Source organism: Gigantopelta aegis, chromosome 3 (genome assembly GCF_016097555.1).
Source record: "Gigantopelta aegis isolate Gae_Host chromosome 3, Gae_host_genome, whole genome shotgun sequence".
Classification (NCBI taxonomy): domain Eukaryota; kingdom Metazoa; phylum Mollusca; class Gastropoda; order Neomphalida; family Peltospiridae; genus Gigantopelta; species Gigantopelta aegis.
In genome coordinates this window covers 63,762,718-63,773,774 of record NC_054701.1, presented here as the reverse complement: position 1 = coordinate 63,773,774, position 11,057 = coordinate 63,762,718, and the positions used below count along the sequence as shown (strand labels likewise).

Sequence of the window (11,057 nt, the reverse complement as noted above, 5' to 3'; positions counted from 1 at the left end):
ATATAGGTAGATATTTTTAGGTTAAATTAGATAATTAGCTGCAAAATTTACACTTTATAATGCAATGTATATTAAAACGGGCACTAAATCAAACAGTAAACAAAAAAACAAGCTGAATAAAACAATAATTACAACAATTATAATACTATAGGATAGGAAATACAGAATACATTTAAAGAAGGCATTGCCACTATACATATAATACATACATATCCAAAAATATATAGGTATATATTATGATAAAAAGATTAAGCATTAGTGGGTCTAACGAATACACTGGTTGGCGAATACGAGACATATAACGAATATGAAGTGGCAAAAATAGTAAATTAATTCTAATGCATAAAATACTTAAAGGCGAAACACCTCAATATCTACTGGATGAAATCTTGTTATATGAGTAGTTAGGGCCTGTCTATAGGGTATATCGATTTCACTATTGCATCATTCAAGATGGCCGCCAATCTGCGTAGTAAGGGGATGATGCCATACTGACGTCACTTGGCCCCGCCTCCAGAAGGGTGTGTACATGTACTGATGCAATGCCGACGTCACTAGCCCCCGCCCCCCAGAAGGGTGTGGACACGTTCATTTTAAGAATTGGTGTAATATTGACGTCACTCTTACAGTGTATATTCCAGTTTTTGTTTTAAGAACCGATGTAATGCTCAATACAGTAGTTTGTCCAAATGTGTATTTGAAGACAAGATTACTGAAAAGACACATGTTAATTAATATTCCCCACCCATTTTTTTTCACTCTTACTGTGTACAGTCCAGTTTTTATTTTAAGAAACGATGTAATGTTCAATACAGTATTTTGTCTAAATGCGTATTTGAAAACAATGATTACTAAAAAAGACATATGTTAATTAATACCCCCACCCCCTTTTTTTTATTATATAGCAGCTTATTAAAGACATCACACCCAACATTGAATACCAGTATCCCAGAGAAGAAGAAAAAGTAATGTTGGGATGTGAAACGTTAATAAATGATACATTGATATTTGTATTACACATTTATCAGCAAAACCATTCCTATGAAGTCTTGTTTCGTATTTCCAAAAAGGTGTAACATACTCGGTCAATGAATACAACAACATGATTCATAGGTGTGGTACCGACCAGTATGATGCAATCCTGAATGAACTGAATGCTGGAACGTTCGGAAGTCTTGCTAATGTTATACTCACCTATATTAGAATAATATCCATAGGATAATTCCACATAGATGCTTACTTGTGAGAATGATTTTAGCAACTAATCTTATACGATGTAAGGCCCCACAGTCTGGGAGTCAAATTGAAATGTGATATCTGTCAGCTGTGAATCGTTCCGTTGATCTGCATCATGGTAATCTAAACTAGGTGTGTGCCCACTTGAATTTTGTTTACGTGCATTTCGTGGTTTTACAAACATCAGGATTACCAGGATTACCAAAAAGCACTTCAGGTGAATGGAAATGTGTATTCTAAATAATAAAATGTAAGTAAAGTGCAATTTTATTGTGACTCGTAGTCAATTGCAAGCATCCGTAAATAACTCGCTGGTATTCGTAAATAACTCGTCACAACTCGCAACAACTCGCAGACACTCTTAAGGATCCGTGAAAGGAGAGGCAATTTTTTTGACATGTCAAAAATCTTCTTACGATTGTCCATGGATTGATTTTTCCGTAAATAACTCGTAACAATCCGTAAGTATCGTAAACTGCTCGCAACAACATGTAACCATCCATAAACTGCTTGCAAGAATCCGTAAATTACTCGTAACAATTTTTTGTACGATTTGTTATGGTTAGTTTACGATTTATTTACGGATTATTTACGGATTATTACGAGTGCTTACGTGTTCTTTACGATTTCATTCGGGTCATGTTACGATGGCTTTACGGATTGTTACGAGTTATTACGAGCACTTTACGTGTAGTTACGAGTACTTTACGAATAGATACGTATACTTTACGTATTCTTACGTATTGTTTACGATTTGGGGAAAGGTATAAAAGCTGCAAAATCGAACACTTCATTTTCAGTTGTTATCAAGAAGTCATAGAAGTCACATCTCTGCATATCTACTCTACAATATCTACAGGCATGGCTCCAAATAAGAAGGCAGTCAACAAGAAGTCTCCTGCTCTTTGAAAATCTCCGCGGAAGAAGAGGACATGCTCGCCTTCCCCTGAACCACCACCGCAGCTAGACCCTGTTGATGTAGAAGACATTTAAGACACTGAACTTGAAGTTGATATAGTAGCCAGTGAACGTGACTCCTCGATCTCCAGAAGTGATGGTTCGGAATATGGTGCAGCTACAGCTACTGCCACGACCACTGCAGCAGTAAGTCAAAATTATAGTAATAAATAAGGAATATAGTAATAAATAATATAATAGGTATAATGTAAAATATGTATAATGTATAATATGTATAATATCATATATAATTATAGTAATTGTACAATTATTTGTTTTTATGTGTATTATGAAATTGGCTATTTTGTATATTTTCAGAAGCACAAGAACAGGAAGCCTAAGACTAAGATGGCCAGGTCCCTCACAAAGGAAGAAGAGGATGAGGTTATTGAGTGGCTGAAGTCAAACCGATTCCTTTACGACAAGTCCAGTTTCGAGTTTAAGAACCGTCACAAGAAGGAGCGTGCCTGGCTGGAGATGGATCAGAAGATGCGGGTGAACCCTGGTGACCTCTACAGATGGTATACTTCGTTGAGGACCCAGTACGTGAAGGAGGTGAAGAAGAAGGAAAATGCAACACGATCCGGCGCCGGTGCTGTAGATGACATCATGACGCCTAGAATCACCTGGTTGTTGGAGAAGTTTGAGTTCGTCAAGCAGTATGTCTGTCAAGCCAGGGCCACCAGAGGGTCGAAGATTCAGAGACCTGACCAGCACTCTGACTGCAATGAGTCATCAGTGACACCCCAGACTACCCTTGAAGGTACACCACAGTCGGCGACAACATCAGCGACAACAGGCTCCATCTCCGACTACCTCGACAAAGTCTCGCAGCAGCTGGCAGAGCCGAACAGTGACATAGAGAAGACCTGCGACTTCCTTGGCATGCTCATGGCGAAGATGACCCCTTCCTGCCTGGAGGATTTCACCCATGAAGCCACCTCCAAGGCGATGGATTATGTGAAACAGTCCAACCTGGAACGTCGTCAAGCACAGCAACCACCGCAAGTCACCTTTTTGCAGCCACCACAGCCTCCGTTCAGATTCACGCAGCAATTGCAGCAAGCCAGCCAGCCAGCAGCACCGCAGTACACCCTGTTGCAAGCACCACCACAACTCGCCGCAGCTCCCAGTCCTAGTCCCAGTCCTCGGCCGACAACGTCCACCACAGTGTTGAGGCAGACCCAGCAGCCCCAGCTGACTACCGACTACATCCTGGCACGCAATCTGGCAGCATCCAATCCACCTGCTGATGTCCTGCAGCAGCAAGGACAGTATGCGGGAACAGAGTTTCAACCGGCCAGCTGCAACCCACCGCCTACTCCACCCCAATCCGCAGTGGAACCTAGGCACCCACCACTACAACTTCAACTTCGACGGATACTGCAGCAGCCTTGACCGGTGCTTTTCAGACACTGAACCCCAACACTTCCTTCATCTCGGCCTTCAACTTGAGTGACTATATGCCTGCTACGCCCAAGGCGCCGCCGACGCCGACTACTGACGCCCAGTGAACACTTAGTAAATGAAATATCTTGAACAGTGTAATATTGAAAGTAAAATGTATTGTAACTTGTATAACTTGTAAACTGTTTTGAATATTATAAATAAAGAAATAAAGTTGAAAAAAAAGGAAGAAAATAGATTTTTGTTTTGTTTTTATTATTATTATTTTTTTTTACAATAGTCACATTTACATATTCAATTATTATTAATAATACAATAAATTACAAATTAAAATACAGTACAACAAGTCCCTTTAAAGTATAATACATTAGAGTAAAATCATGTTCTCCTGCCATTCCACAGCCCCTGCCTCGAAGTTTAAGTACTCTTTAAGATAGTTCCTTTGTGGGGTACCAGCAGCGTTGGCAACATTTCTCTTATAACCTGCCTCTCCGTCAGCAAGTTCCGTACCCTGTCTCCATTGTCCTGGAACTAGGTTGTGACTGTTGTCTTCTTCATCAACATACTGGCATAGTGCAGCAGGTTGTCTGATCCTTAGTAAGTTGTGGAGGGTAGTACAGGCCAAGACGATGGAATCTACTGTTTCTGGTACTTGTTGCATAGTTCCAAGCAGAATCTGGAATTTCATGGCAAGAATGCCAAAAGCATTCTCCACAACTCTACGTGCACGAGACAGTCTGTAGTTGAAGATGCGCTCGTCATGGTCCAGATGTCTTCTTGAGTATGGTTTCATCATCCATGGTCTGAGTGGAAAGGCATCATCACCAATCAGAAAGTAGGGAGTGTCTCTGTCATCATGTGGAAGGGGAGATGGTGGTGGAAGGCCCAGGGTTCCTTCTTCCAGCATTGGTCGCAGTTCTGAGTTGTTGAATATCTGGCCATCAGAGGAATTTCCATATGAACCAAAACTGAACCATATAAACTTGTAGTCAGCATCCAATACAGCCATCATCACCATAGAGAAGAAGTTCTTGTAGTTGTAAAACAACGAACCAGAGTCAGCAGGTTTCTTGGTTCGCCATCCAATGCACTGCAAGATGTGGAAGGTTCCAGACTCTTTCAAACTTCTGCTGATTCTGATGTAACATTCTGTTTGCCATGGCCAATACAGCACAAATTGAAGTTTAGAGTAAAATTCTGTGTCCGTAAAATTCTGTGATATTTGTATTTGTATTTTTGCACAGTTCTTTACACTGTGGAAGGTTTCCAGACTTGAATTTTCAAACTGATGTTGATCTGATTTATTTGCATTACCATCTTTTGACACCCAATAGCCGATGGGTGCTGGGGTGTCGGCATTCATTCTTCTTCTTTGTATGCTGAGATGATTTCTTCGGGCATGTTGTCTGGCTAACTTCTTCTTTGTACGAAGAGTGATATGTACGAAGAGTTTCGGGCCACACAGAAGGAATACATCAGATCTGCATAATTCACACCAGTAGCTAGATGCCTCAGTGTTACAGCTAACTTCAGTCCAGGCTCAAGTGGCTCCCTGAAAGTAGACAAAAATTGTACACATCTTTAAAATGTAATGACAATGGTAGATTTATATGAAATATTAGCAAAACTACTAAAATTAGGTAGAAAATTTAAATATATGTACCTGAATGAGGTGGACTCTTTCTTGATAGCAGGAGTAACCCTGTCAAGAATCTCTCCAAACAGGTCAGCATTAACTCGGAGACAGTTCTTGTAGCTAGCAGGGTCTTCTCGGTTCAGCTCATGCAGGAGATGATCATACTGTCCAAAGAGGGTCCTGCAGGCCAGCCAGGTTCTGCACCAAACCCTTCTGCGAGCTGGACGCCTCCTCCGCCTCGGTCGATGAATATCTGGTAGCTGCTGGGCCTCGTCCTCTTCCCTCTGGGCTAGTTGAAGGAGCAATTGTAGAAATTGTTGATATAACTGCAATCTGTTTCTCTCATATGCCATGTTGTCTCTCTGGATGTCAGTTGTCGAATGATGATACATTGAGATTTGCAGGATTTATATATTTTTTTGGCAAAAAATCGTAAGGACTCGTAAATACTCGTAAATAACTCGTAACTATTCGTAACAACACGTAAACAGGTCGTAACTAACACGTAAAAGCTTCGATGAATAGTAACATTCCGTAATATACTCGTAACAATCCGTAAAAAGCTCGTAAAATGCCCGTAAGTTGCTCGTAGTTATCCGTGACAACTCGTAACAAATCGTGGAATTTTGCCGTAAATACATCGTAATAACTCGTAATAATCCGTAATAAACCGTAAATAGCTCGTAATAACTCGTAACAACTCTTAAATCGGTTGTAAAAGTGGCCAAATCGTAAGGATCCGTGAATTTGTGCGATCCGTAAGGACTCTGACAGTTTAACTCAAAATGAACCATGTCAAAATGAACTTAGTGCCAGTACCTATAAAAAATTAATAAAAAAGGGAAATCCCAATCCTTCATCTACTCTCTATCTTTATGGAAATCGTAAATTAACATTATCCATTGACAAAGATATGATTTATTTGCATCGTTACGGAATTACCTTGATATCTTAGACATTGATATGCTACTACCCGGGTCAATAAACCTACCAATTGAAGAAAACTATTCAATTTTTGACGCAGTACATAAATATATAGCTGAAAGTAAGAGATTCGAGTTGAACTAACTTATTATTCTGATCTTACTGCCCCATATAAGGTTAGCTCCAACAATAGGATCATTACTATCATATTTTTTTCGACTATCCCATTTCTATTCTATCTACTCTCTACCTCTTATTACTATATATTAAAAAATATTAATTATGTTAAATATTTTATGCCATTAGACATTGTTATTATGCTTTAGATATATATGATTATGAATATTCCCAGGTGCCTACCTTGTTTAGAGAGAGCACTTATATAGGCTCTGCCTGTTGTGCAATCCTTTTGATTCTTTTTTGGTCAATAAAATATCTCAAAACAAAACAATATGAAGTGGCTGTATATACGAAAATAGCGCTATAGCTGGTCAGGCTAAATAAATATTAGAATAAATAATAAGAAATATTACCTGCTTCGCAGCCGCGACAAACTTCAAGGGTGAAAACGTCTTCAACTTTCTGATTTTCTTGAATAATAGTATTGAAAAACTCAAATATTCAAATATTATTGACTGAATTCAAAAATGAACGTATCTTTCGACAATATTTGGCAAGCACTGTTTGGAAATGAAACACAAAAATATATAGACAAATGATAAAAATAAGAGTAGGGATACGTCACAGAATACAGAAACAGTTAAAAATAAAACAAAAGAAACTAAATTGCAAAAAATGACGGTTAATTGTATTCATGTTCATGCATAATGGTGTACTATATTACTTACGCCAGACAAACTCACATACCAACAGATTATAATTAACTTAAATAAACAACCAATTAACCACGTAACCACAAGTGACTATGTAGAAGCAGTTGTATTGTGATGTCGAGGGGTTAGTGCCAGAACCACTTATCTCCTTCCCACTTCAATCTGAGAAAACTGCACTGAAAACTTTGGAATGAACTTAAAAATCGGAAACTTAACTTTTGCTAAACATTTTGCTTTTAGATGCTAGCAGTTATTTTTTTTAGTATAAAACTTAAAAGTTTTGTCTGCTAATAATAATAATAGATCATGGTGTAATTAGATGAAGAAATATTTAATTTATTCTGGCACCTGGAATTTGAATACAAACCGCTCCAACAAGCATGCCAGAGCAAGCTATTTTATAAACAGTGTTTCTTACAGCCCAGCATGTGACAAATTGTGTGAAATCTCAAGTGAAGAATAATGTTATCTTGCAGTGAGTCCACATGGCATACTGTAAACGTTCAATTTCGCAGCAGCTCTGAAACACCTAATTGGGCCTGTGTTGTTAATACTTTGAAAATGTACTGGAGGCAGGAAGTAATTGTAAACAATAACAAATTATCTCTGGATGGCAGACACTGGCAAGGGTCATGGGTGTTTCCAGCTGTGTGCACAGTAACCTTATCCTACACTGAGATGGTGAATCAGGTTCCCTGGTATTGTAGCAGGTTGCTAGAAGCACTTAAAAACTTTAGAAAAACTATTTGTTAAGCAAAGCAAATCCTGAAAACATTAATTATTACATGAAATGTAAGCTATCATACCAGTTTTAACAGATATATTTATTACATTAATTATTACATGAAATGTAAGCTATCATACCAGTTATAACAGGTATATTTATTACACTAATTAAACACGAAATGTAAGCTATCAGAGTAAACTGCACCATATCTGTAGTGTTGAGGTACTGACTGAATTAATAATGTTAATTCAACAGTTAAGATAAGTTAATATGTTTAATGAATTTTGATACACAGTAATTTAACGATTCAAAATGAATACAGGGCCAGTAACTATATTCGGCATTTTTTTCTTAAACGTTTCCATTCGTTGTAAAGTGTCTACGTTTTAACATGTTCTAAAACAAATGTTCTTTAACTTAATATTTAAACAGCAATTTAAAGTGAATAAAATGACAAATATATTTACAATCAACGTGTAATGATTTCTAGCAGAATACGCATTTTCATAGGTTTTACAAAAATGCACAAAAAAACTCATTGTGTGCAAGATGTTTGCATGTAACATGGATCAGATATTACTGAAACAATGTTTACAAGTTATCTGTGATTAACACTGGTCCTTAATTCATTTTGTTGAGTATATTTTAAATATTCAAGTAATACTACTAAAGATAACTGTGTTGAAACCAAAATCTATTGATTGATATACTTTAAATTGCACATATATGCACTGGTGTATCCGGGTAGCCAGGGATTGGGTACAAGAGGACCTTTCCTTCTCAAATATACCTCTTTTTTTCACAATACCAACTTTTATAATACATGTCGCCCCATAACATGTGTAAAAGCAGTGCCCTCTATCCCCACTCCACCCCCAGTATAAAATCCTGGCTACCCTAATATATATGCGCCGTTAAGGTTTATTAACTAGTTGGATATTGGCATGGATGGGAAAGAAATATTTAATGGCACGCAAGCACATATTTTTATATGTCCTCTCTGTGAGGTATTTCGACACTTGGCCTATAAAATGGAAAAGGAAAATTGTCACCAGCATAGTAGCTGCTCCAAGAAAACAGCTACTAGGTATCATTTGTAGGCACTTCCTCGTTGACAGGAAAGTACATACCACAATCTTTAATTTAATGTACCAGTCCTGGGCACTGTTTGAAGTAAGACAAAAGCCGATGGGTCCACTAAGGGCAATCAATCATATATCCACTGAACTATGCTGACATGGGTGATATACTGTATGCGTGTACAGGAATGAACTTCTCTACTAGTCTTATTATATATAAATTGCAAATACATTGCGGTAACTGTAGATAAAAAATAAGACACATTTTCAGGTATAGTTTCATGTTCTGATTGTCAATGTTTTGAAACATTTTAATTTGTTCATTGAATAAAGATTGTTGATTAAAAAATTTAATAATTGATATTATAATAATGATAACAGTGAATGCGATTAAGTACAATGAGATCAGGCGTAAAAAAATATCTAAATACAGTTTAATGCATTCGTCGTCAGCATTGATCTGGTGCGTGATTAAGTATAATGTTTGTCTAATGCGCTCGTACAATGATAATCATGTACACACACATATTTTATTTAAACACACTATAGCAGTAACCACTTTGTTATAATGACCAGAGATCCCCCATCATTGGAACATCTGAAATGTTACAATTATTCCAATTAGTGTAGTAATATCTAGATATTTTAGCCCAGAAAATATGAATGTGCATACATTTCAACTACTACAATGAACAATATTTATTAGTACTATGCATATTTATGTTATGTCATTTACATAAAGGGGTCGCTTCTTCTAACCAATTAGTTATAATATGAACGGACTCTAATTTAAAGAAAAATGCTTGACCTTTATCTACTAATTCATTTTCAACTACTATATGTATTTCAGGTTTGTCCGAGCTTGTTTTAACCACTGCAAAACTGAACCTGCCATAACGCTAAATGTAGTTGATTTTTGGAACAGACATTCGTTTGTTAAGCTATGAATAAACATTTAGAAATTAGCATAATGAGCCATTTTTAATTGGCCAATCAAAATAAGGGACACAAATGGGTTTGTAAACTTCCGGAAAAACGTCATCGACAAGTGACAAAAACAAAAGAGGTGAGACGTTTTTAACAACCGGTGTTTAAACATTAAAACAAGATTACTAGTACAAGTGTTTGTCTTTATTTCACACTTTCTGGATATTTGATTGAACCACATCCTGGATTAATTTCATTAATTGTATACACAGTGTGGTCGCCGCTGGACATGTGGCTGCAGCACTTAGCGGAGTCGCTCAGAAAGGGATAATATTACGTATACCTCTGTTGACCACTCTAGTATCGATTTAATGTTATGTACCAAAGTATAGTTTTGTACGTGTTAGTAATTTAAAAAACAAACAAACAAAAAAGAAAAAACAAAAACCATGACACCGCGAAAATTAAAAACCGCGAACTGCCTGCATTTTTGATATCGCGAAAATTTACTGCCGCGGATAATACCCGTTTTACAGTATGTGTCAAATATTATATAATGTCTATAAAATATATACTCTTCAAAAAAAGAAACGCAAAAGGGTACAAATGGGTTATAACTCCGATTTTATGTTTCCTACCGGTTCATGCTTTGTGAATATAAGGTCATTGCATGTCCCAAACACATTCCCACGGTTACATTCGATAAAACGCAGCTACTGTACAATAAAGTTCCAAAATGTGAATATTCGCAAAAACGCAGCCACGTGCAAACCATGTCACCACTGCACGTGCGTTGTCTGCACGTGCAACATGAACACCGACAGTATAAAAGTGCAGGGTGTTCGCTTGCCTGGCCTCTGTATCTGGCCGACAGTTGACAATCCAGGACATGCCACGTCTCAGTGAACCGCAGAGAAACAATGCCATCGGCCGACTAGACGCAGGCGAATCCAGAACGGCCGTTGCCAGGGCATTCCATGTGTCCCCAAGCACCATCTCCAGACTGTGGGACCGTTACCAGCAACATGGATCAACACGTGACCTCCCTAGATCCGGTCGACCACGGGACACTACCCCCGGGCAGGACCGCTACATCCGGGTACGCCACCTTCGGGAACGATTGACTACTGCCACCTCCACAGCCGCAGCAATACCAGGTTTGCGCAGGATATCCGACCAGACCGTACGGAATCGCCTACGTGAGGTAGGAATTCGTGCCAGACGTCCAGTTCGAGGTGTCATCTTAACACCACAACACCGTCGACTCCGACTGCAGTGGTGCCAGATTCATCGACAATGGCCTCAACTGCGATGGAGACAGGTGTGGTTCA

General features: G+C 38.2%; 1 protein-coding gene across 1 annotated transcript; it reads left to right on the top strand.

The window, feature by feature from the left end:
* The first annotated feature begins 2,033 nt into the window (after nucleotides 1-2,033).
* Nucleotides 2,034-3,591, top strand: LOC121368773 (mediator of RNA polymerase II transcription subunit 15-like). The gene is made up of 2 exons (XM_041493521.1): nucleotides 2,034-2,340; nucleotides 2,512-3,591. The coding sequence occupies exon 2, from the start codon at nucleotides 2,542-2,544 to the stop codon at nucleotides 3,589-3,591; it is 1,050 nt and encodes a 349-aa protein (XP_041349455.1). The 5' UTR covers nucleotides 2,034-2,340; nucleotides 2,512-2,541.
* Nucleotides 3,592-11,057: the final 7,466 nt, after the last annotated feature.